Here is a 26,658-nt window from a genome sequence, read left to right on the forward strand (position 1 = left end):
TGCCGCCATTTGGGTTCTTTTACCCTCTGTGCATGTGGAAAGCATCCTGTGTAGAGGATAAAAGAACCCAAATGGCGGCATCTGGGCAAGTGGGCAGAGCCTCGCACTCCCTTCGCGACCAGCTCTCCGACAACCAATAGGCATGAGCGAAACAGCAGCATTTCACCCCTATGCTTCCTGAACCCATTTTTCTTCTGTGGGCTCAAATATCTTGTGTGTGACAGTTGTCTGAGCTGTAGCGCTTCCTCCCACATCCCGTTAACAGTACTATGTAGTTGAATCCTTTATGAATTGGCAACCCCACTGTCCATTTTATGAGGCACCCTATGAGCAGTAATTAATAATCAGTAAATTAGTAAGCTTTGCCCCCATTTTACTATCTTTTTTTTCTTTGCCACAACTGTTAAGTGAATCAGGAGTGGGTTCCTACTGGTACGGATAATTGCGCGCAGCTCCCGTCTCTGGCATGCACATGCGCGCGTCTGAGGAGAGTTTGCTTCTGCGCATGTGCAGGAAGCAAAATCTCACGAGGGGACGCATGTGCGTGTGAAATTTCAGTGATTTTTTTTTGCTTCTGCTCATGCAGAAATCTCATGCGCATGTGCCTCGTGAAATTTTGTTTCCTGCACATGCTTGGATGCACGTGCGCATGCCAGAGAGGCAAAGCTTTGCGCAATTATCCATACAGGTAGGAACCCACTACTGATTGTGGTTGTTAAGTTAGCAATCTGGTTGACGAAGTGAATCTGGCTGCTTCATTGACTTTGCCTGTCAGAAGTTTGCAAAAGAGGATCGATCGCGTGACCCCAGGATGCTGAAACCATCACAGATACGAATCAGTTGCCAAGTGTCTGAATTTTGAGCATGTGGCCATGGCGATGCTGCAAGGATCATTAAGTTGAACAGTCAAGGATCAAAACAGAGCCATAAGTCACTTTTTTGTAGCTTGGAACAGTCACTAAATGAACCGTTGTAGAGAGCTGTCCGTAGATACCTCTTGACCTCAAAAGGTCCCAGATTCCAGATCAATGGCAAGATTTGGAAACACTGGATTTCTAAATCATGAAATGTCCTGGGGAATGAGTTTGGAGTTCCTAATATTTTGCATCATGAATGCCCATCTTCTAGGAAAGGAGGCAGGAGGGAAGATATTACGGTGGGAATGGTTGGCATTGAAAGATGGAGAAAATCAGGTTACGGGACTTCGAATATTTTTCTTCTTCTTTGGCAGATAAGCTCTGGTACTGTCGCCTTTCTCCCAACCATAAATTTCTCCATTATGGAGATGTGGAAGAAGGGGTTGAAAACCCACCAATTGAGAGCCTGCAGGAGAAAGGTTGGTGACAATTCCCTGTCTTTTCTAGGCTTGTTTATCTCATCTTTGCTCCACAGATTAGATTAGATTAGATTAGATTTATTGGATTTATATGCCGCCCCTCTCCACAGACTCGGGGCGGCTCACAACAATGGTAAAAAACAGTACATATTTGTATTTGTATTTTGTATTTATTTAGATTTGTATGCCGCCCCTCTCCGCAGACTCGGGGCGGCTCCCAACAAAGTGAAAAACAATTTATAACAAATCTAAATTTCTACTAAAAACATTTTAAAAACCCCATTTTCTAAACACACATACATACACACATACCATTCATAAATTGTATATGCCCGGGGGAGATGTCTCAGTTCCCCCATGCCTGACGACACAGGTGGGTCTTAAGGAGTTTACGAAAGGCAAGGAGAGTAGGGGCAGTTCTAATCTCCGGGGGAAGTTGGTTCCAGAGGGTCGGGGCCGCCACAGAGAAGGCTCTTCCCCTGGGGCCCGCCAACCGACATTGTTTAGTTGACGGGACCCGGAGAAGGCCCACTCTGTGGGACCTAATCGGTCGCTGGGATTTGTGCGGCATCAGGCGGTCTCGGAGATATTCTGGTCCAGTGCCATGAAGGGCTTTAAAGGTCATAACCAACACTTTGAATTGTGACCGGAAGTTGATCGGCAACCAATGCAGACTGCGGAGTGTTGGTGAAACATGGGCATACCTAGGTAGGCCCATGACTGCTCTCGCAGCTGCATTCTGCATGATCTGAAGTTTCCGAACACTTTTCAAAGGTAGCCCCATGTAGAGAGCATTACAGTAGTCGAACCTCGAGGTGATGAGGGCATGAGTGACTGTGAGCAGTGAGTCCTGGTCCAGAATAGTAGTAAGATGGTACTTGGTTTCCCTATAGTGCTGACAAAGAAGAAGTCCCATGGGATTGGGTGGCATAGAAGTCAAATAAATAAATAAATGAAGGGAGGCATGGAAAGATTGGGGTGCTAAGTTTGCTCCCGAATGTTTTCCTGATTTAAGCTCTTGTCCTTTGATTGTTGTTTTGTTTTTAATAGATTTGATAGTTTTCTCTTGGAAAGCAATAGTAATACCATGTTTCCCTGAAAATAAGACCTTGTCTTATATTTTTTTTGAACCTCAAAATAAATACTTGGCCTTATTTTTGGGGAGGTCTTATTATTTTGGGGTGCGTGGAGCAAGATGAGTCTCCCTAACCAGAGGAAATGATGGGGACAGGTGGTGTGTGCATTTAAATATTTTGGGGGAGGGCTTATTTTCAGAAGAAATCTTATTTTCGGGGGAAGTCTTATTTTCAGGAAAACATAGTAGCACTTAGATTCATATACCGCTTTACCGTGCTTTTTACAGCCTTCTCTAAGTGGTTTACAAAGTCAACCTGTTGCCCCCCAACAATTTGGGTCCTCATTTTCACACCTTAGAACAGTGGTTCTCAACCTTTCTAATGCCGTGACCCTTAATAAAATTCTTCATGTTGTGGTGACCCCCAACCATAAATCTAGCACCAATTCTACCAACAGAGCTTGAAGCTGATTGGCAGGAAGGTCAGAGGGATGCCCCCACTGTAAACATTGATTGGTCAGATTGTAAAAATATGTTCCAAGGTGGCAGAATGGAAGCCTTAGTTCCTGACCCCATGGGCATTTTTTCTTTCCCGTGGTCTTAGCTGACCTCTGTGAAATGGTCGTTCGACCCCCAAAGGGGCCCTGACCCACAGGTTGAGAATCACTGCCTTAGAAGGATGGAAAGTTGAGCCAACCTTGAAAACAGCCAGGATATATACCTCAAAATCATGGATTTCTTAAGATTTGAAGTTTTTTCTGATTTCTCATTGTGGAATCTTCTTCGATCTAGGTGGACTTTAACCTGCCAATTACTTTTCTCTGCAGTTTCTGTGGCTGACATGAAAGCGTTGCTGGTAGGCCGGGAATGCCCCCACACCAAGGAAAAGAGTTCGGGCAAGCAGAATAAGGTCAGCCACTGTCTCACCTGTGCTGGGAGGATCTCCTCCATCTCCATGTCCTACATCAGGGCTCCCCAAACATGGCAACTTTAAGACTTGTGGACTTCAAGCTGGCTGGAGAAGTCTGGGAGTTAAAGTCCACAAGTCATAAAGTTGCCAGGTTTGGGGATCCCTGCTCTACATAGTCAACAGTTGCTGGAGACTTCAAAGAGCTTGCAGCCATTGGATAGCATCCCTTTCTAGACCAAGGACACACAAGGAATTTCTTACTTCCTTTCAGTAAACAGAATTTGATCTGAAGAGGCCCAGTTCTTTTGTATATTCTTTTAAATAGCAGAGAATAATGTATACTTCCAGAGAGCCACATCAATTTTAACAGCATCTGTACATACAGTGTTCCCTCACTTTTCGCGGGGGATGCGTTCTGAGACCGCCCGCGAAAGTCGAATTTCCGCGAAGTAGAGATGCGGAAGTAAATACACTATTTTTGGCTATGAACAGTATCCCAAGCCTTCCCTTAACACTTTAAACCCCTAAATTGCAATTTCCCATTCCCTTAGCAACCATTTAGATTATTACTCACCATGTTTATTTATTAAAGTTTATTTAAAAAAAATATTTATTAAAGGCAGATGAAAGTTTGGCGATGACATATGACGTCATCGGGTGGGGAAAACCGTGGTATAGGGAAAAAACACGCGAAGTATTTTTTTAATTAATATTTTTGAAAAACCATGGTATAGACTTTTCGCAAAGTTCGAACCCGTGAAAATTGAGGGAATACTGTAATCTGAAATGTGACAGTGTCCTGGTTTAGTATTAAGATAATGCAGCCGGGTTGGACCCTGACTTAGTCATGATTGGAGTAGATCTGTTTAAATAATTGGGAGGACTTTGTTAATTTAAGAAAACTTTCTGGCATTAATATACTGTCATAATGTAAAATTCTTCAATTCTTTGCTATTTATATGGGTCAGGCACACAGAAATACACAGCAAACAGTGTATATCATCTGTACAATTTGCTGTTTGCAGGGAGGCAGAGGCAGAATTTCCCCCCCTTGTTTTCCTCCCCCAAAACTAAGGTGTGTCTTATACTCTGAATAGTAGGATATAAATCAGCCAAGAAGTTGACTGGCCATATGATGAATGAATACCCTCGATCTGGGTCAACAAAACACAGCTGCTCCCTTTATGTACATTAAAACAGACCAGTTTTATGTACCTAAAACAGTCTTTATGAAGACCTTAATGTGGCATGTGGTACTCACAACATACTAAGACGGTGTCCGAGTTCCTGCCACATAATGAACCCCTAACAAAACCAACCCAATTCTATTTTCAACCAAGCTTGTGTTTTGCTGATCCGGTTAGTAAGTTTTGAATTGCCTTTCTTTCTGAAAGCAATAAGTTCTTCCACTAACCATCCTGCTTTCTCTCCTAAAACATTTGTTTCCCGTCCCTCAGGATCTTCTCGACCTTGCATTTTCCATAAGTTACGATGTTGGAGAGCATCTGAATTTCATTGCCCCTACACGTTATGAAGTGAGTCACTGCAAGAAAACTGAACCACACAGCTGCGCTATAAAGAGCTTCCCCAGTTTCATATCTATGCCAGATATGAAAATAGCTTTGGGACATTATGCCCTTGAAATAAGATGCAGATATACATAGATCTTCTGGGGGGACTCATTCTTGTGGTTATTTGTGTCATGTTTCAAACTTTGAAAAATGAGTCAATTTCAACTTTGGGAAGAGATAGGAATTTTATTGGTTTATTTATTTGTAAATTTTATTAGCTGCCTATCTTGCCACACGGTAACTCTGGGCTGCTTACAATATTAAAAGAAAAACTGCAGTTTATAATAATATAAATACAATACTATGAAATCAATCTAGTTAAAATATTCTGTGTTCTGGGATCATTCAGTCAAGAGAAGACCGTAGGTGCTCAATTCTTTCAATTTGCTGAAAATTGCATCTTCACCCTCTCAGTTTTGCATTCATTTTTTAAAAAGATATGTTCTAATTTCTGCTCTACTAGCTACGGTGTTTTCCCCAAAATAAGACCCTGTCTTATATGTTTTTGAACTCTGAAATAAGTGCATGGCCTTATTGCCATGCACTCAAAAGCCCGAGTGGGCTTATTATCGGGATGTTTTATTTTGGGGAAAAACAGGGTATTGCTTTGGTATAATATGGAACTTGCTGATGATGGTTTGCTATAGTTGAGAGCTTTGCAGGATTATTAAGCATGGGAAAGAATGGGTTGTATGAGTGTGGCCACTGTAGCCCTGGTTTAAAAGAAAACATGTCTTGTTCTCCTTCGGTGTTAGAAGGTTGGGAATGACGTCCTGATGAGATTGATCTTCTTTCCTCTCAGTTCTGCTTGTGGACTGATGGACTGAACGTGCTTCTCAGCCGGGAGATGGTCAGTGAAAGGATGCAAAGCGACCTGGATATCTTGCTGTCTATGGAGCTCAAACTGCGATTGCTGGATCTGGAGAACATTACCATTCCGGATGCCCCGCCCGCCATCCCAAAGCCTCCCAGCAACTTAAATTTCTGCTATGACTTTACCCATAGCGAACACTAAGGGCTGACCTCTCTGTCCTTAGCACACAGGGCCCCCACTGCCCTCTGTCCCCCGTCCCCCCCGAAGCAGGATCTGTACACCGCTCTACGAATTCACAGAAACGTGGCATGGAATTCCCTGCTTTCATCCCATGTCGTTCCAATTGTCGCCTTTCACTTACGTATAGCACTGACTGTGACATCAAAAGCTGGTCAAAACCACAGGTAACCTATCTTGCTCAAACCGCACCTTGTCAAAAGCACGTTTCGAAGACGAGCAGTGACCACAGATTGCCTAATTAGACATCGCAGCAAATGAAGCGAGGCCAAGAGGAAGGAGTGGGGGCAGCCTTTGTGGTCTGATTGCAGCTTTCTCAACTGAGCCTTGGTTGAGTCTGTGTTCTGGTTTTTTAAAAGAAAATCTAGGAAATCGGTTCTTTTAATTAACACTTCTGGATGCCCAATTTCATGCGGCTTCCTTCCAACCGAGGTGCCATCAAAATCTGGAATGGGACTAAGCTTTGCTCTGGAGAGAGATAGGCTGGCAAAGAGGCCTTAAGAATAGAAAGTGGGCACTGTGAAAAGGGGAACAGAGAATTGAAGAATCTCCCACTCGCCACGATATTTGCCTCTTATGAGCTGGCATCTGTAACTGGTATTTGAAAGTTACCTGCAACAAAACACGCACATGTACACCAAAAACAAAACAAACACACAAAGGGAATTTGCCTGCCACCTAGGTTGGCTTGTACTCTGGAGAGACCTCATTCTGTGATCTTTAGCATTATCCTACTGTAAAGGGTAGTCACACAGACTACCATTTGCCCAACCACACTTTGGACACTATTAATGCCACAACCTGCCTGAACCATGCAATCACCTTAGCTTTTGCACATTGTGGCAAAAGAATCCCAGTTGCTTGCCTGCGTGGAAACTGGGAGACTGGACTGGTGGCTGTGTCTTGAGTGTCAAAAGAGGCAGAAAGTCGCATTTCTCATCGAGCTGAGACTTGATCTCAATTCCGGTGAGAACAAAACGGCCATTGGCTTCAGCGGCCTGAAACGATGAGCTTCTAAGAGCTGGTTGTGGAAGAGAAGAATGAGCTTTAAGTTGGTTTCAGGTTCACAAGTGGGTTTCTGAATTCTCTGCTAGCTGGGGGGTTCCCCCCCTTCTTTTTTCCTCCAAAAGTTCATGTGGAGTTACATTTCCACAGAAATTACACAAGGGAATTGGAGATGTGGAGTGGAGGGATGGTGGAGGATTTCTTCTCCTTAAGCAGCACTGGTGTCCTCCCTAGGCAGTTGGTCTCTCCTCCACTCCCTCCTAAGCTCATGTGGTTTCTATGCTGTCGAATGCTTTTTCTGCATTTTGGTACGTTTCGCACTTTACACTTTGCCCCTCTCGTTGTATAGAACGCTGTTTCCCAACCTTGGCAACTTGAAGACATTTGGACTTCAACTCCCAGAATTCCGCAGCCAGCAAATGCTGGCTGGGGAATTCTGGGAGTTGAAGTCCAAATGTCTTCAAGTTGCCAAGGTTGGGAAACGCTGGTATAGATGGCAATGCAGTCGTGGCTCCAATCTTCCCAAGCGAAGGAGGAGTACTATTCAAACCAGGCGCACAATTAGCTTTAAGGGGTGCATTTAATTTTTTTTTTTACTCATGAGAAGTTTGCAAGTACGATGTACGGTACGGGGGAGAGATTTCTGATGATCTTTCAAGAGCTGCTTTTTAGGGTACAGTATATTCCTTGGTACTTAACGGTCGGTACTGTAGGTTTGAACAACAGTCTTGATCCCACCCTCACAATAGTTGGGATTCTGGATATGCCATGAAACATGATTTTTTTAAAAAGTTTTTCCTTATTCCATTGACCACCTTGTTCTGTGCCTAAGCTAGGTAGAGAAGCTTTTGGGGGATCTTGAAAGAGTGAATGAGAGGTTGGTTTGCATCACACAAGGGATCAAATGAGACCAGGGTTGGGCAACTATGCAACTTTAAGCCCTGTGGACTTCAGTTCCGAGAATTCTAGAGGCAGCTGATGTTAGAATTAGAATAACAGAGTTGGAAGGGACCTTGAGGGTCCTCTACTCCAACTTCCTGCTGAGGTTGGACACTTACACCATTTCAGACAAATGGTTATCCAACATCTTTAAAACTTCCAGTATTGGAGCATTCACAACTTTTGGAGACAAAGTCTTTCCACTGATCAATTGTCCTCAATGTCAGGAAATTTCTTAGTTCTAGGTTGCTTCTCTCCTTGATTAGTTTCCATTTGTTGCTTATTGTTCTACCCTCACTTGCTTTGGAGAATAGCTTGACTCCCTCTTCTTTTCTGGCAACCCCTGAGACATTGGAAGACTGGCTATCAGGTCAAGCTGGAGTTGAAGCCCACAGGTTGTAAGGTTGCTTTAGCTGCCCACCTCTCAGTAAGGCAGTCTATGAAACTCATCCTGAAGCTAAGATTTTCTTGATGGACCAAGGATTGGAGCTTTCCCCCTTTTAACTGACCAAGGACAAAGGCTCTTCGGCATCACTCTGTAAATGATGGATTTATGACTAAGGGAAAGGCTTATTTGGATAGTTCCTTCGTTTTGTCTCTCTTAACCTATTTTGAAAGCAAATGTGGCGGTCCTTTACTTATTTTATGTATATTCAATGTATGTGTCACAGTTTTTCCCCCTCGCCCCACAACAGATGTGGAGTTCATTGCACTGAATCAAAAATTTCATTCCCCCCCCACCTCTCCTTGCAGCTCTTTGCATATGATTTTAGTCTTGCATCGTGAAAAATCTTCACAGGTTAAGAACAAACCTTGTCTGCTTCCAATATAGGTAGTCCTTGACTTACGACCACAGCTGAGCCTAAAACGTCTGACGCTAAGGGAAACATTTCCGTGAATTTTGCCCCTTTACGACCTTCCTTGCCACGGACATTAAGTGGATCTTGGGAGGTTGCTAAGTTAGTTAACGTGCTTGTTAAATGAATCTTGACTGTCCCGTTGACTTTGCTGGTCGGAATCACGTGGCCAGTAGCGGGTGGTTACTGGAACGGCTAAGGACGCCACAGCAGTAGAAAAAATTGAGCTGCCTGCGCAGTTTCGGGTGTGTTGCCTGCCTGCATCCCAGCGGGATTTTGCTTCTGCGCATGAAGCAAAATCTCACGAAGGGACATGCACATACCTGAGATTTTGTCAATTTTTTGCTTCTGCGCATGCATGGAAGCAAAAAAAATGTGGAACCTCCTGCGCACACGCACCCTCTTGCGAGGTTTTGCTTTCTGTGCATGTGCAGAAGCAAAATCTCGCTTGAGCGCATATGCGCAGGCAACACACCTGAAGGTGGGCACGCAGCGCACTAGTAATAGCAGTAGGAGGAATCCACCCCTGGAAGTGACCAAGGGACACAGCAATCGTAACATTTGCCAAACCGTCCAAATTTTGATCGCATGACCACGGGGATGCTGCAAGACAGGGCCATAAGTGTGAAAAATGGTCGTTAAGTCACTTTTTTCACTGCTGTTGTAACACTGATCAAGAAATGAACTGTTGTTAAGTCGAGGATTACCTGTAAACTGCCGAAAAGAGATTCCTGGGCATTTTCTTCCTGCTCAGATGATTCTACTGTAACAAATTCACTGTGGTACTACCTTGGGCATAGAAGCCATTAATCATTAAAATTTTAAAAAAAGAGGAAGAACAACCTTTATGGCTTTCTTTGATTGCATGGAGTTGCGGTTCCTGTACATAGCACAGAAACGGGGTGTCTTTTTAACATTTATAGATGTCAAAACCCAGTGAGAAGTTCGACTTTTTTTTTCCAGTTAGAAAAATAAATGATTAAATAAGTGACCGCTTAATTTTCTTTTTTTAAAGTAACCTCTTATGCTGCAGGGACAGATACTTTGGGAATATTCTGTAATCTGACATGGGTCTTAGCAATAGCAATTAGACTTAAATACCGCTTCATATGCTTTTACAGCCCTCTAAGCGGTTTACAGAGCCAGCATATTGCCCCCAAGAATCTGGGTCCTCATTTTACCCACCTCAGAAGGATGGAAGGCTGAGTCAACCTTGAACTTCTTCTGTGAAGGGTTACTATTTGTGAAACAGAAGGAAATGGAAAAGGACAAATTGACAAATTATCTTTACCGGGAATCAATAAGTCACCTGTAGCAAAATAGCAAGATAAGCTTTGTAAGGCATCCATATCCAAATGGTTGAAATTGGAAGACAATTCTCTGCTCAACGCTGATATTTTCCATTACATCATCATAAGATTTGGGGAAATTTAATGGAGAAAGTTACATCTTAATTCATTTTATGTCTCATTGGGGGGTATTAGGATATTACTATATCTAATAATATTAGAGCACGTAGGACCATCACTCTGTTTTGTAACCTCAGGTTTGGGTTAGATTTACCTTATGGATCAAAACTGTTTTAAAAAATAAAATATAAATCTATTTAGTGCAATAACTGGCTCACATGAACAGCTGCTTGAATAAGCAGAGTACAGAATTCAGAACTGATCGGTACAGAATAAAGCTCACACAACTTTGGTGCACCTTCCTTGCTACGTTCCCGCTAATATTAAAAAGAAAAGGCTTTTAAAGTTGTAATGGTCAAGTGATGTCACAAACCTCCAGCAGGTGTGCGGAAGACCATTTATCACATGATTCACAATTCTTATTTTTGTGACAGTGGGCTGTTAACTGGCAGGCCTTCCCCCCCCCCCCTTAAATTGCGCACAAAGCTAAATTTCAGACATGACTTGAATGTGGCTCCCAGTCAGAAATGGGTTCCACTTGGTTCTTACCAGTTCGCCCGAACTGGTAGCAAACCGCTGGTGACATCATAATGACATCAGTGTCAGTCCGTGGGTGCTGCCATCTCTTTTTTTAAAAAAAGATTTTTTTTCCTGATTTTTTTTTGGGGTGGGGTGATTTTCCCCCTTTTTCCCCCCTTCGCATGCGCAGAAGTCGAATTTCTTGCACTGTGTATGAGTCGCCATCTTATTTTTGGCTTTCTTTTTTGAATTTTTTTTTGCCAATGTGCATGCGCAGCCACGCAGCGTGGGAGGGAGCGAAGTGGCAGCAAGGTAAGTTAGAACACACATACACACCCCACTCCCAGTGCTATTTTGTGGAAGGAGGCATCGGGCAGATCTCGGCTATTTTGGATTATAACTTGCGGGGAGCGAAATCAAATACACAACTCTTAGCCAAGGTGAGAGACTTGGGTTTAATAGCCTGCTTGGTCCTTTGCCCCAAACTCCAAAGCACGGATAAGATGGCAGTCTTTTATTTGTGTTCCTGTTTTATACCTGACACACGCACCCCCCTTTCCAGGTGCACAAACAATCCCAGGCTTAGAAAGGCGAGAGGGATGCTATCGGAAAAGTTACTTTTTTTCACCCTGTTTGCAAGAAGGCCGTGGGACGTCTCGCTGTGGCCGAAGAGTCAAAGGATGCTTTGGTATCAGGATTTCGAAAGCAGATGCCAATCCAGGTTTCCTCTAAAATTGACAAAGGGACCCTTAAGGACTAGCAACTTAGAATGTACTTATTCCATCCGCGTAGAGGGAATTCATACCCTTTAGAAGGGACAAAAGGAAAGAGCTCACGTCTGGCTATATCAAAGTTGATACGAGGAACAAGACTTGTCCTGTCGTCTTGTTAGAATACCAGTCCCAGCACTTACCTTGTTCCAAACTCTTGGGAGCAAATAAATATCTCTCACTCTGCTTGTAGAATACCGAAATTGCTGGCCCTGCTCAATAACTTCTGGAAAATAAGTCTTCTGTCTTCACTACCACGGAAGATGGGCTTTGCTTCTTTATGCGGCCATAACAGCCATTCATTTTCAGTTTGCCGGCAAGAGGCCATCCGGGCTGCCCAAGAGGACTTCCTGCCTTCCCACCGGGGTAGAGAAAGGTTAACCGAGGTGTCCAGGCTCGCAAGGGTTCCTTCAAAGGGTGATGGAAAGGTCTGCTCCACCCACAAACCGCGACTGGATGCTGGTTTGGCTTTGAGGTGGCAGCTGCGCCTGGAAGCGTTCGACGTCGTGCATGGTGATCTTGCTGCACATGGAGACATCTAAGGACTTCAGCAGCTGGCACTCATGGCCGATGGACCTCAGGGTCCTAGAAAAGGGATATTCCGGCCTATGTTGGTGTCCTTGTTCTACACCCACCTCCGCCAAGAAAGCCCTGCGGTAACCTTGCCGCCCCCATCTCCTTTGTAAGATAAGGTCAACGGCGAGGGACTCGGGATTTGTATTAGCCGGGGCAAGAGTAGAAATCGGGCTAGGCCCTTTGCAGGGGGAAGAGCTTCTAAAGTGGGGGTCTGCACCCACCCAGGCCGTGGACCGCTACGGGGCTGTGGTCCATTGGGAACTGGGACACCAAAGCGGCCCTGGCGAACGCATGAAGCTTCATTTGCACCCACATAGAATTTAGACCGTGTTTGAAACTATTCCACTCCCCCTATGGAGCTATTCAGTCCCAAGGGTGCTTTTTCAAGAGGCAACTGGACTTTCTGGGTTGGTGGGTTGAGTTGGGTTGGGTTGGTGGGTGGGTGGGGTGGGGTTGGTAGTTGGGTTGGTTGGTTGGTGGGTGGGGTTGGGTTGGTAGTTGGGTTGGTTGGTTGGTGGATTAGGTTGGGTTGGTTGATTGACTGGTGGGTTGGGTTGTTTGGTTGTTTGGTTGGTTGTTGGGTTGGGTTGGTTGGTTGTTGGGTTGGGTTGGTTGGTTGTTGGGTTGGGTAGGGTTGGTCATTCATTGATTGATTGATTGATTGATTCATTCATTCATTCAAGTTGAAAGGGACCCTGCAGGTCATCAAGTCCAACCTCCTGCTCAAGCAGGAAACCCTACACCATCCAAGCCAGATGGTAGAACAAGAAGCAATGGGTGGAAATTAATCAAGGAGAGAAGCAACTTAGAACTAAGGAAAATTTTCCTGACAGTTAGAACAATTAACTAGTGGAACAATTTGCCTCCAGAAGTTGTGAATGCTCCAACACTGGAGGTTTTTAAGAGGATGTTGATAACCATCTGTCTGAAGTAGTGTAGGGTTCCCTGCAAAGCAGGGGGTTGGACTAGAAGACCTCCAAGGTCCCTTCCAACTCTGTTGTAGTTGCTGCTGCTGCTGTTTATTATTATTATTATTATTACTACTACTACTACTACTACTACGTATTATTATTATTGAATGCAATACTCTAGGTGTGGTCTGACTAGGGCATTATAGAGTGGTATTAGTACCTCCTTAGTCTTGGAGTGTATCCCCCTGTTCATACAGCTTAAGATTGTGTTGGCTTTTTTAGCCACTGTTGGCTTTTTAAAAACAATAATAATAATAACAACAGAGTTGGAAGGGACCTTGGAGGTCTTCTAGTCCAACCCCCTGCTTAGGCAGGAAACCCCACACTACATCAGACAGATGGTTTCCCTTGAAGACGTTTCGCTTCTCATCCAAGAAGCTTCTCCGGAGCTAAACAAACTTCTTGAACACGAAGCAAAAAAACACCTTCAAAGAAAAACCAAAAAGTTCGGTCGCCTCTTCAGAAAAGCACTCCGCTTGCTGAAACTTACTAAAGCTTCTGCCACCGGTCCTTGGAACCAAGAAGGTTGGGGACCCCCTGTTCTAAAGAATTTCCCAAGGTCAACTGAGGAGCCTTTAGGCTGCCTGGGATTCCCCGCAAGGCATTCAGGGAGCCCTTCTCTCGCCAACCGCGCTCGCTTACCTGGGCGTCAGCTGGTTGCAGCCCGAAAGGACAAGATGCTGTAGCCTGGATAACTTTCCAGCTGCCTCGGCAAAGCCTTTGTCCGTCAGGTTTGTGCAGTGGCTCAGCGAAAGGTGCTCCAAGCTCCGGCAGTTGTGCGCAATAGAGAGGAGGCTGGTGTCGGTGATGCTGGGCACGAGGCTGAGGGAGAGGTAGCGAAGATCTGGGAAGCTAATAACCTGAAGAGCAAGGGCAGAACCAAATCCTGCATGAGTTGCGGGTTGAAAATCAGGCTGATAGAAAAATGAACTCCATCTATATAGTCTGGAGCAGTGTTTCCCTACCTTGGCAACTTGAAGATATCTGGACTTCAACTCCCAGAATTCCCCAGCCAGCGAATGGGGGACATGATCGAAACATTTAAATATGTTAAAGGGTTAAATAAGGTCCAGGAGGGAAGTGTTTTTAATAGGATAGTGAACACAAGAACAAGGGGGCACAATCTGAAGTTAGTTGGGGGAAAGATCAAAAGCAACATGAGAAAATATTATTTTACTGAAAGAGTAGTAGATCCTTGGAACAAACTTCCAGCAGATGTGGTAGATAAATCCACAGTCACTGAATTTAAACATGCCTGGGATAAACATATATTCATCCTAAGATAAAATACAGAAAATAGTATAAGGGCAGACTAGATGGACCATGAGGTCTTTTTCTGCCATCAGACTTCTATGTTTCTATGTTTTTATGTTTCTGGGAGTTGAAGTCCAAATATCTTCAAGTTGCCAAGGTTGGGAAATACTGGTCCGGAGGACTACTTAATGAACTCAATCTGTATAGTCTGGAAGCCAAAAGGGAAAGGGGGGAACATGATCGAAAAATTTAAATATGTTAAAGGGTTAAATAAGGTTCAGGAGGGAAGTGTTTTTAATAGGAAAGTGAACACAGGAACAAGGGGGCACAATCTGAGATTAGTTGGGGAAAAGATCAGAAGCAACGTGAGAAAATATTATTTTACTGAAAGAGTATTAGATGCTTGGAACAAACTTCCAGCAGACGCGGTTGGTAAATCCACGGTCACTGAATTTAAACATGCCTGGGATAAACACATATCCATCCTAAGATAAAATACAGGAAATAGTATAAGGGCAGGTGAACCATGAGGTCTTTTTCCTTATTTAACCCTTTAACATATTTAAATGTTTCGATCATGTCCCCTCCTTTCCCTTCTGTTCTCCAGACTACACAGATTGAGTCCATGAAGTCTTTCCTGATACGTTTTATGCTTAAGACCTTCCACCATTTTTGTCGCCCGTCTTTGGACCCCTTCAATTTTATCCATATCTTTTTGTAGTCTTCAGAACTGAGCACAGTATTCCAAATGTGATCTCACCAGCGCTCTATATAGCGGGATCACAATTCCTGCTCGTTATACCTCTAGCAATAGCACTTAGACTTATATACCACTTTTATAGCACTCTCTGAGCGGTTTATTTATTTATTTATTCATTCATTCATTCATTCATTCATTCATTCATTCATTCATTCATTCATTCATTCAATTTTTATGCCACCCTTCTCCTTAGACTCAGGGCGGCTTACAACATGGTAGCAATAGCAGTTTTTAACAGAGCCAGCATATTGCCCCCACAATCCGGGTCCTCATTTTACCCACCTCGGAAGGATGGAAGGCTGAGTCAACCTTGAGCCGGTGATGAGATTTGAACCGCTGACCTTCAGATCTACAGTCAGCTTCAGTGGCCTGCAGTAGAGCACTCTACCTGTTGCGCCACCACGGCTCATATTGCCTACAATAATCTGGAGTATCATTTTACTAACATAGGAAGAAGGGAAGGCTGAGTCAACCTTGAGCTGATGGGAATCGAACTAGATACCTGCAGTTCTGCGTTCCAACCCCTGCGCCACCACGGCCCTTGTCCCAATACCTGCTTTTCCCAACCCAGGAGGCCCCTGTACCTTGGCTATGCTCACGTCCGTCAGCTTCCCGCAGGCGGTCAGATCCAGCTCTTGCAGGCGGGTCAAGGTGTTCAAAGATGCTGGCCGCTGCTCTTGGGCCTTCCGTTGGTTGAGATTAATGACCATCAAATTATCCTGTTCCAAATCCTGGGGTGGGGGCAGAAAAAACCCCATGTTGCCAAAGTTCCTGCTGAACTTTGGGCCAGCGTCTTTCTGTCAAAGGAAGTCGGGAAGGGTGGGTAAAAGGAGACGAAACCTTTCTCGGTGGCTTCGATGGGTATGTTGCCTTCCAGCCACTCAGGTCTGTTCTAATGGCCAAGTTGACTTGGGAAGTCAAAGTCCACGTATCTAGCGGACATCCAGGAAAGGACCATAATGGAGTACAGTATCTATCTATCTATCTATCTATCTATCTATCTATCTATCTATCTATCTATCTATCCATCCATCCATCCCTCCATCCGTCATCTATTCATCCATCCATCCATCTATCTATCTATCTATCTATCTATCTATCTATCTATCTATCTATCTATCTATCTATCTATCTATCTATCTATCTATCATCTATCTATCCATCCATCATCTATCCATCCATTCATCCATCCCTCCATCCTTCCATCCGTCATCTATCCATCCATCCATCCATCATCCATCCATCCACCCACCCACCTCTATCTATCTATCTATCTATCTATCTATCTATCTATCTATCTATCTATCTATCTATCTATCTATCTCTATCTATCTATCTATCTATCTATTTCTATCTCTCTCTCTCTCTATCTCTCTATCTATCTATCTATCTCTATCTATCTCTTATCAATCTATCTATCTATCTATCTCTATCTATCTATCTATCTATCTATCTATCTATCTATCTATTTCTATCTCTCTCTCTCTCTCTATCTATCTATCTCTATCTATCTCTTATCTATCTATCTATCTATCTATCTATCTATCTATCTATCTATCTATCTATCTATCTATCTATCTATCACCATATCTAATCTATCTATATCTAGCTATCTTATCTATCTCTAATCTATCTATATCTAATCTATCTATCTATATCTAATCTGTCTATCTATATTTCATCTATCTATACCTATCTCTAATCTATATCTAATCTATCTATATCTACCCACCTCTCTCTCTCTCTCTCTCTCTCTCTCTCTCCAAGGTCCCTTCCAGCCATATGACTCTATGATTATGTATTTCAATGAATGATGTCCTCTCACCTCTTTGACGCCTTCACGCTCCTCTCTGGGCTCCTCAATCCCTAGTAAGCCCCAGTCGGTCAGTTCTTTACACCAGGCCAAGCGGAGGACAGTCAAGAGTAAAAGGCTGGAGGCGATGGCTTGGATGCTCCGGTTAGAAAGCGACACGCATGACGACAGGTCCAAAACCCGAAGGTTCTTGCCTAGAGTTTCGGCCAGAGAGAGCACTGTGCTGTCCTGCAGAAGGAGAAGATGATTGGGTTTATGTTACCTTGAACTTCCCACTGAGGCTTCGGGGAGAGCATGGAATGGAGCCCCTCCCTTATGAAACCAGGTTGCAACGCCTTGGTCTCTTCAGCCTTGAAAGACGGCGTTCAAGGGGTGACTTGATCGAAGGGTATAAAATCATGCATGGGATAGAAAAGACGGATAGAGAAAAATTCTTTTCTCTATCACACAATACTAGGACAAGGGGGCCCTCGCTAAAGCTCATAGGTAAGAAAGTGAGGACAAATCAAGGGAAATATTTCTTCACCCAGAGGGTCGTTGGTTTATGGAACTCACTTCCAGAAGAGGTCGTGACAGCTGTCAGTCTGGATAGCTTCAAGGCAGAATTAGACAAATTCATGGATGCCAAGTACAGTGGTATCTCTACCTACGAATTTAATTCATTCCGTGACCAGGTTCTTAAGTAGAAAAGTTTGTAAGAAGAAGCAATTTTTCCCATAGGAATCAATGGAAAAGCAAATAATGCATGAGATTGGGGAAAGCACAGGGAGGTCCTGTTTCCTCCCAGGAGATTCCTAGAGAGGCCCCACGGAGGCTTCTTCCCGCCTTTTCCGGCCCTGTTTCCTCCCAGGAGATTCCTAGAGAGACCCAACCAGAGGCTTCTCCCCTCCTATTCCAGCCCTGTTTCCTCCCATGAGATTCCTAGAGAGGCCCCACGGAGGCTTCTCTCTGCCTTTTCCAATTACAGTTTCGGAGGCTCGGGTTTGTAAGTGGAAAATGGTTCTTGAGAAGAGGCAAAAAAAATCTTGAACACCCGGTTCTTATCTAGAAAAGTTCGTAAGTAGAGATGTTCTCAGGTAGAGGTACCACTTTATATCACTATCACTATATATCACTATCCTGTTTCCTCCCAGGAGATTCCTAGAGAGGCCCCACGGAGTCTTCTCCCCGCCTTTTCCGGCCCTGTTTCCTCCCATGAGATTCCTAGAGAGGCCCCACAGAGGCTTCTCTCTGCCTTTTCCGGTTACAGTTTTGGAGGCTCGGGTTTGTAAGTGGAAAATGGTTCTTGAGAAGAGGCAAAAATATCTTGAACACCCAGTTCTTATCTAGAATAGTTCGTAAGTAGAGATATTCTTAGGTAGAGGTACCACTATATATCAGTATCAGCACAGTGTGGAGGCCAGTGGTTAAACCTAAAAGAAATCAATTCACAGAACTTACCTTCAGTAATGAACAAAAGGCGACATTCAAAGATTTTAGCTTGGGAGGTCTCGTGTTGGTGCCAAACGCTTTCACGAACTCACTGCAGCTCACCAGACTGCATTCAGACACGTCCAAGCTCTGGAGATGCTTCAGGTGTGACATTCCCTGGAAGCCAGCATCGGTCATTCGTGGCAGCTTCCCCAGGCGCAGGCACCGGAGATCTAGTAGCCGGGAATTGATGGCGAGACCAGCCCGGTCCGATAGCTCAGAGCAGCCGCTGAGGTCCAGCGTGGTCAGATGAGGCTGGTGCTGACACAGGATGCTTACCGACTCGTTGGTCAGATCCCGGCAAGCTTGCAAGACGAATTCCTCCAGCTGCAAGTTCTCCACTTGGACCAGGGTCCTCATGGCCTGGCTGTTAATGTTGGTGCCGCTCAAATCCAAAAGCTTTACGTAGGCGGCTCGCCGGCTGAGAAACTGCAGGAGGTTGCGGAAGGACAGCAGAGCCGAGGAGTTGTAGTCATGGGAGCCGCTGTAGCTATCGAACTCGAAGGTCAAGTGGCAACGGGCCAGGACCAGCTTGGCCAGCTGCGGACAACAGCCGGTCAGGCGGTTGAAAGTGAGATCGGACAAATACCTTACGCTGGACAAGTTCAGTTCCTGCAAATTGGCGAGCGTTTCTTGAGCTTGCGATAAGGTCTCTTTTTTGGACAGCAGGGTGCCGGACATGAAGACGCTGTTGCAACTGCTCAGGTCCAGGGCCACGAGGTTGGGGCAAGCCAGTAGGAGCTCCTCAAAGCTGGCTTCGGTCAGGCAGCTGCCGTTGAGGCACAGGCTGCGCAGGTGGGGGCCCAGGTAGTTGGCGACGCATTTGATGACGTCCCGGGACGTGGTAGAGCTGTCCAGGTTTGCCATCTTGACGTTGCAGACGCCCTTTTGGGCCAAGGCCCGGATGGTACCGAGGGAAGCAGAGGTGGCTGGGATGTTGTAGAGGACATTTTCCTAGAATTGAAGAGAGACGGGGTCCGTCACGAGGATGTAAAAGTAGCCTGTGACTTAACAATCGTTCGTTTAACGACAGGTCCCAAAACCTGGCAAAAAGTGACTTTTATAGCCTATCCTTGAAGTTACGGCTCCTGCACCACTCCTCCCCCACAGTCACATCAGTAATGGGTTGCTCCCCAGATGGGGAGGGTGGACATGCCGTTCTGGTACCGGAAATGGAGCTGTGAGTGCCATTCCAGCTGACCGGCGGTTGGGCACACGCCCCTGGTTCGATATTTGCTTCCTGAGCATGTGCAGGAAGCGAAATCTCACATGCACCAAGGGAGATTTTCCAAAAAAGTGAAGGTGAGCGTGTTTGTTGTGGTTAGCTCTGGCCCTGCTCCTGCCCCAAGGACTGTGGATGTGGGGGAGACATCCACATGCTGCAGGCCTGTTTTGCCCCCGGTGGAATCTGCTGATGAAGGCTCCTCTGACCAAGAAGGCATGAGTGACAGGGAGGAGGAGAGTGGGGCAGACAGCTCAGAAGGAGATCAATTATCTAGCTCCTCCTTGGATTCAGAACAAGAGTCAATGATACAGCCACGCATGCAGAGAGCGATGCATAGGCAACAACAACTGAGAGATTATTATCAAAGAAAATGAGGCCACCTGTGGTTGGGTCGGGCTGTGGTAATTAGTGAGGCTGCTATAAAGAGCAGCCTGTGGGTTTGGCCATTGTGGAGGATTATCTGATCGTTGTGTTTCGTGACTGCTTTGCTGACTTTGATCTTTGTGTGCTGATTTCCCCCCGCTTTGAAACTAAACCAGAGCAAAGTGTGTTTCACTTTGTGAAAGAAAAAGGACTGTGAATTGCCTCACAGCTGCAAGCTAAGTATCACAGAACTGATAAGGGACTTGTACAAATTACCAATTTGTTTGGAGACAAGTGCTCTTTGCTATACCAAAAGAGTGCTCTGTTTTTTTGCATTTTTGGTATAAAGAACATTGTTTTGAATTTTCAAACGTGTGTGCGTCTGAAATTGTATCTGTGCATTTTTTGGGAGGATTCTACCAGAGAGCCCGACAGAACAGAGTTTAAACCCACAAAGTCTTTACCTGTCGCAGAGAGTCTTGGGCCGCAAAATACCAAGTTCGGTCAACCAGGGACGCCTCTTTTCTGTCAGAGATAGGCAGAAAGCTCAAGATGTAAGCGATGACCTATGCACGAGAAAGCAGAAAAAGGGGAAAGAGATTCAATTTATCCAATGGGAAACATCACCAAGCAAAGATATACAAACATTTTGAACGTTTACAACATGTCGCCTTCCCGACAAGACGGAGTGGCTGTGGGTTCTGCCTCCCAAGGACACCTCCATCTGTCCATCCATTACCCTGGGGGGGGGGGACTTTTGACCTCCTCAGAGAGGGTCTGCAACTTGGGCGTCCTCCTCGACCCACAGCTGACATTGGACATAATAATAATAATAATAATAATAATAATAATAATAATAATAATAATAATATTTGTATGCCGCCCCTCTCCGAAGACTCGGGGCGGCTCACAACAATAATAAAAACAATATAATAGTAATACAAATCTAATATTTTAAAAAGTATATATAAACCCCCAACAATTAAAACCATACAACACATGCATACCAAACATAAAATATAAAAGCCTGGGGGAGGTGTATCAGTTCCCCCATGCCTGGCGATAAAAGTGGGTCTTGAGTAATTTGCCAAAGACAAGGAGGGTGGGGGCCGTTCTAATCTCCGGGGGGAGTTGATTCCAGAGGGCCAGGGCCGCCACAGAGAAGGCTCTTCCCCTGTGGCCTGCCAAACGACATTGTTTTTTTGATGGGACCCGGAGAAGGCCAACTCTGTGGGACCTAATCGGCCGCTGGGATTTGTGCGGTAGAAGGCGGTTCCGGAGGTATTCTGGTCCACTGCCATATAGGGCATGGGCATATCTTTCGGCTGTGGCGAGGGTGTTTGCCCAGATTCGCCTGGTGCACCAGTTGCGGCCCTCTCTGGACAGGGAGTCTTTGCTCACGGCCACTCATGCCCTTATCACCTCGAGATTCAACTACTGCAATGCTCTCTACATGGGGCTACCTCTGAAGACCGATCGGAAACTACAAATTGTGCAGAATGCAGCTGCGTGAGCAGTCATGGGCCTCCCAAGGTATGCCCACCTTTCTTCAGTTCTCTGCGGACTCCATTGGCTGCCAATTGGTTTTCTGGATGCGATTCCAAGTGTTGGTTATGACCTATAAAGCCCTACATGGCATCGGACCAGATTATTTATGGGATCGCCTTCTGCCACATGAATCCCGCCATCTGGTTAGGTCTCACAGAGTCGGTCTTCTCCAGGTCCCGTCAACTAGACAATGTCCCCTGGTGGGGTCTAGGGGAAGAGCCTTCTCTGTGGGGGCCCCGGCCCTCTGGAATTAGCTCTCCCTGGAGATTCATACTGCCCCTACGTCCCTTGCCTTCTGCAAGAATCTCAAAATCTATTTATGCTGCCAGGCTTGAGGTCACTAGACCCTAGTTTCTGGCCAATGAATGCGTGGTATGTCTGTGGTTTGAATCTGGAAGAATGATTTTTAATGTTTTAGCCTTTTTAGCATTGGTTTCTTTTATTTTTTAAAAAAATATTTTTAATTGATTTTTTAATTTCAAAACAAAACAAAAGACAGACAAAACATACAACATAAAAAAGGAGCCAAAACTGCTCCATTCTTCTCAGAAGTCTCGGAGAATCTTACATATCACATTAAAAAAGAAAGAAAAAGAGAAAAAGGTAGATCGAAATGAAGAAAAGTATTAACTATATTCGTTACTACTATTTACATAATTTACATAGTTTTATAAAATATACTATTATATACGTTATTCTTTTGTTTAACCAATCATAAAACTTATAGCAAATTTTATTATATTCTGATTCCTCATTGGTTTCTTTTAGATTAGCTATTTATATTAATTGGATCAGATATGTTATTGTATATTGGTTTTTATTGATGTGTTGTGAGCCGCCCCGAATCCACGGAGAGGGGCGGCATACAAGTCCAATCAATCAATCAAACAATCAATCAATCCATCAATTTATTGCCATGAAGTCCAGAGCAATGATTTCTGAGATAAAGTCTGCCTCTAATTTGCATCTACAGTTTGACTATCTGAACAGGACTTTAACTGTTGAAACAGGAAGCATCCGGTTCCCTTCTGTTTTGGCTTAATATAGCGAGAGTGAAGTTAATTTCAGATGTTCATACGATGCAAAACCACGTGGCTTAGACGAAAGAAGTCTTCCACGAATCTTATTATCCATTTTTTTCAGTTAAATTGGCTAATGAAATGCCAGAGGCTGCTGACCTTTTATGAAGAACCGGATGTAATAAAGCTATACAACAGTAAATAATTTACTGTAATTGCCTCTGCATAACAATAAGCCAGTGTTTGCGTGAACAGGTATTCTGAAAAGAGCAGCTGCTATCTATAAGAAAACAATTTAATTACAGTACTTGTTTGTTTTACCTGGATTGGAAAACCCCCCAAAAACCTCCATTATCTCATTCTGGGTTGAAGTCGATGAGTTTTTTATGTTTACCCATGTTGTGGTTTGCCCTAATCCTATTCTGATCTAGATGAGATGTCACCATCAAGACCAAACGGTATTTTGAGAGATAATTAAAGGATGCTAGAAGCCACAGTTTACAAGCTACAACTGCTGGACTCGTGCAACTTGGCAATGCCTGAATCAGACAATTTCCAGTTTATTTTAGCACCCTGCAATAAAACCAGACAGAAGCCCGATTCTATACAACAACACAAGAGCACACAACAGATTTAAACTTAATATTAACTGCTCCAAACTTGACTGTAAAAAATATGACTTCAGTAACCGAATTGTCGAAGCGTGGAACTCATTACCGGACTCCATAGTGTCATCCCCAAACCCCCAACACTTTATCCTTGGATTATCTACGGTTGACCTATCCAGATTCCTAAGAGGTCAGTAAGGGACGAGTACAAGTGCACTAGAATGCCTTCCGTCCCCTGTCGTATTGCTTTCCTATATCTCCTATACCTTTCTTCTATTCCTATGTCTCTTCTTCTATTCTTTCATTGATATGTTCTATTACTATACCTTCTTTTCTATTATTTCTTAGATATATTTTACTATGAGTATCTCCTCTATAGCCTTCATCATGTATTTTACTACTGTATGTGTATATGGATATATACCCACTAAAACCCTCATTGTGTATTGGACAAAATAAATAAATAAATAAAATATACTTGGGACTCCTGGAGCTGCCCAGTCACACCAACTGAAATAGAGTGTCAATTTTTTGAAGCTCTACTCTTTTTCATGTGATGCTGTAAATATACTGTACTGAAAATAAGACCCTGTCTTATATTTTTTTATGAACCCTGAAATAATGCTGGCCGGGGAATTCTGGGAGTTGAAGTCCAAATATCTTCAAGTTGCCAAGGTTGGGAAACACTGACCTAGTGAATATGGCTTAGCGTTGCCAGTGTTGGTGAAGATGTGGTTTCCCCCTTGGCCGTTCTTTGAATAGGGTTTTGGGGTTTTTTGGCTTGGCTGTTTGTCTGGTTTTAATCCCCGCTTATTGGGGTGTCGGTTGCTGGAAAGGTTATGTTTATGATCTTTTAATTTTCTTCTTAACTTTATTATCTTTTTTAAATGGTATGTAAATGTGATTTGTCTCTGTCTATAGGTTGATGGCAGATTAGTCACAGGAATCCACTAGTGTTTTTGGATTTAAATTGATCTAGGATTAGCAGTGAAATATAATAATAATAATAATAATAATAATAATAATAATAATAATAATAATAATAATTATTATTATTATTATTATTATTAATTAGATTTGTATGCCGCCCCTCTCCAAAGACTCGGGGCGGCTCACAACAATAATAAAAACAATATTATAGTAGAACAAATCTAATATTAAAAAACATATAAAACCCTATCATATTTAAAAAACCAAACAACACATTCATACCAAACATAAAACAAAATATAAAAGAGCCTGGGGGAAAGGTGTCTCAACTCCCCAATGCCTGGCGGTTTAAGTGAGTCTTGAATAGTTTACGAAAGACAGGGAGGGTGGGGGCAGTTCTAATCTCTGGGGGGAGTTGATTCCAGAGGGCCGGGGTCGCCACAGAGAAGGCTCTTCCCCTGGGGCCCACCAAACGACACTGTTTAGTCGATGTGACCTGGAGAAGGCCAAATCTGTGGGACCTTATCGGTCGCTGGGATTCATGCGGTAGCAGGCGGTTCCGGAGATACTCTGGTCCAATGCCATGTAGGGCATAACCAACACTTTGAATTGTGACTGGAAACTGATCGGCAGCCATTGCAAGCCACCTCCGCTACCGGTTCGGAAGTGCACCATAATCACACAAGGTTTGCATGTGATGGTGCATGTGCAGAGGGTTAAGAACAGAAAATGGTGACGTCCAGGCGGGTGGGCGGCGCTTCATGCTGCTGCCGCTACTGGTTCTCCGAACCACTGGCAGCTGCTGCTACCGATATACCAGAACCGGGCTGAACCAATAGCATTTCACCCCAGTCTAGGATGCTCATCCGTTTCTCAGATGAAACTATGATTGAATCTATATGTTGCTCAATTAAAGAGTTTTCATTGGATCTTGTGACTGCTGGTTGATTTTCAGAAAAGAGGGGGGGGGATCACACACGGTTTCCACCCTCTGCGTATGCGCAGAGGTTTAAGAACAGAAAATGGCAATATCTGGAGGGCGGGTGGAGCATGCGTCTATGATAACCCGGAGGAAAAGGACATTTAAGGAGCAACCGTGAAAAAACCCGTTCCTATCCTCCATATCTTCTCTCACTTATGACTCTATGACTGTAATTTGTTGCTTGTATCCTTGTGATTTATATTAATATTGTTTCCTGATCGCTGATTTGTGTCCTATGACAATCATTAACTGTTGTACCTCGTGATTTTTGACAAATGTATGTTTCCTTTTTTTGTACACCAAGAGCATATGCACCAATGACAATTTCCATGTGTGTGCAATCATACCTGGCCAATAAAGAATTCAATTCTATTCTATTTTATTCCTCTACTCTATTATTATCATTATTATTAATAATAATAATAATAATAATAAATAATAATTTATTAGATTTGTATGCCGCCCCTCTCCGAAGACTCAGGGCGGCTCACAACAATAATAAAAAACAATATTATAGCGAAACAAATCTAATATTAAAAAAGAAGCATATAAAATCCTATCATATTTAAAAACCAAACAACACATACATACCAAACATAAAATATAAGGAGCCTGGGGGAAAGGTGTCTCAACTCCCCCATGCCTGGCGGTATAGGTGGGTCTTGAGTAGTTTTCGAAAGACAAGGAGGGTGGGGGCAGTTCTAATCTCCGGGAGGAGTTGATTCCAGAGGGCCGGGGCCACCACAGAGAAGGCTCTTCTCCTGGGGCCATTATCATTATTATCATTATTAGTTCAGCTTATGTATATTTTAACTGCCATTACACTGCAACTTACAGTTTTCACAGGTCTCAAAATAGATTCATACATTAATGCCTTATTTTTTTCTTATCAGTTATAAAGTTGAAAGTTACAAAGTCACTGTATAATGAATTAATCCCAAAAAAATCAAAGATAGATTATTGATTTCTTTTGCCATATAACTGGAGAAATCCCATCTTTTCTTGAAGGAGAGCATCCCTTTCCACAAATAATGAATGAATTTAAAGCTTGAACTTGATTAGTTAGAGGAGTTAGTCCTTGAAAGGCTGAAGAAGTGGCCCCTTTTATATTGGTTTTTATTTTTAATATTATTTCTACCTGCTCTATTATATTATTTCTATTCTGTTCCGTTCTGTTCTATTCTACCCATTCTATTCTAATCTACTTATTCTATTCTATTCTATCCTATTCTTTCTATTCTATTCCATTCTATTCTACTTTACTCTATTCATTCTATTCTATTCTACTCATCCTATTCTATTCTATTCTATTCTACTCTACTCCATTCCATTCTAAAAAACGAGCGCCTGACACGCGTTTGCAAACACGTCTGGATGCAATACCGCGGGTCGAGTGCGGAGTACAGTGCTGACGAAACGTGGGGAGACTCCACGGAGCAGCATATCCGCTCCCTTGGTCGCCTTTACCTCAACAGGCAGCCTGCAGGTGTCCATCGCCGGCCGAAACCGAGCAGGAGGTCATAAGACAAGCGAAAGACAGCGACGGGCAAAGAAGCGGAACCGCCTCCAACGGCCGGCCCCGCCCACCAGCTCCTCCTCCTCCCCTCCCCGCGTTGCAGAATCCCCACGACGACGGCACGAGGCTTGTCGGGAACTGTAGGCATTCCAGAGGAAAGCTTTTTCTGGGCGGCGCTTGA

At 43.9% G+C, this 26,658-nt stretch overlaps 2 protein-coding genes across 3 annotated transcripts in view; one reads left to right on the forward strand and one right to left on the reverse strand.

The window, feature by feature from the left end:
• Positions 1-6,596, forward strand: part of ELMO3 (engulfment and cell motility 3) — a 34,571-nt gene extending 27,975 nt beyond the window's left edge. Inside the window, exons 19-22 of the mRNA XM_070760358.1 lie at positions 1,232-1,336; positions 3,239-3,321; positions 4,779-4,856; positions 5,695-6,596. Of these exons, the coding sequence (XP_070616459.1) occupies positions 1,232-1,336; positions 3,239-3,321; positions 4,779-4,856; positions 5,695-5,907 (479 nt within the window). The 3' untranslated portion in view covers positions 5,908-6,596. The remainder of the gene's footprint in view (positions 1-1,231; positions 1,337-3,238; positions 3,322-4,778; positions 4,857-5,694) is intronic.
• A 4,512-nt stretch (positions 6,597-11,108) lies between these two features.
• On the reverse strand, positions 11,109-26,595 carry LOC139172519 (uncharacterized). Of its 2 annotated transcripts, none has more exons than XM_070761668.1 (7): positions 26,429-26,595; positions 20,339-20,440; positions 18,257-19,240; positions 16,829-17,044; positions 15,588-15,800; positions 13,632-13,849; positions 11,109-12,027 (listed from the first exon to the last, which is right to left on the reverse strand). In XM_070761668.1, exons 1-7 carry the CDS (start codon positions 26,453-26,455, stop codon positions 11,853-11,855), a joined length of 1,935 nt encoding a protein of 644 aa, XP_070617769.1. In that variant the 5' UTR covers positions 26,456-26,595; the 3' UTR covers positions 11,109-11,852. The 2 variants fall into 2 exon arrangements, with proteins under 2 accessions (XP_070617769.1, XP_070617770.1); XM_070761669.1 differs by having other exon boundaries at positions 15,588-15,734; positions 26,429-26,536.
• Positions 26,596-26,658: the final 63 nt, after the last annotated feature.

Source organism: Erythrolamprus reginae, chromosome 9, assembly GCF_031021105.1.
Source record: "Erythrolamprus reginae isolate rEryReg1 chromosome 9, rEryReg1.hap1, whole genome shotgun sequence".
Lineage (NCBI taxonomy): Eukaryota > Metazoa > Chordata > Lepidosauria > Squamata > Dipsadidae > Erythrolamprus > Erythrolamprus reginae.

What these genes read in the sequence shown, in the direction of transcription:
- LOC139172519 (XM_070761668.1), bottom strand. Translation starts at nt 26,455, where the DNA reads ATGGACACCTGCAGGCTGCCTGTTGAG. An exon ending in CCCAAGACTCTCTGCGACAG is followed by an intron (nt 19,241 to 20,338) that starts GTAAAGACTTTG and finishes CTTCAATTCTAG; the next exon opens with GAAAATGTCCTCTACAACAT. An exon ending in CGGACGTGAGCATAGCCAAG is followed by an intron (nt 13,850 to 15,587) that starts GTACAGGGGCCT and finishes CTTGCTCTTCAG; the next exon opens with GTTATTAGCTTCCCAGATCT.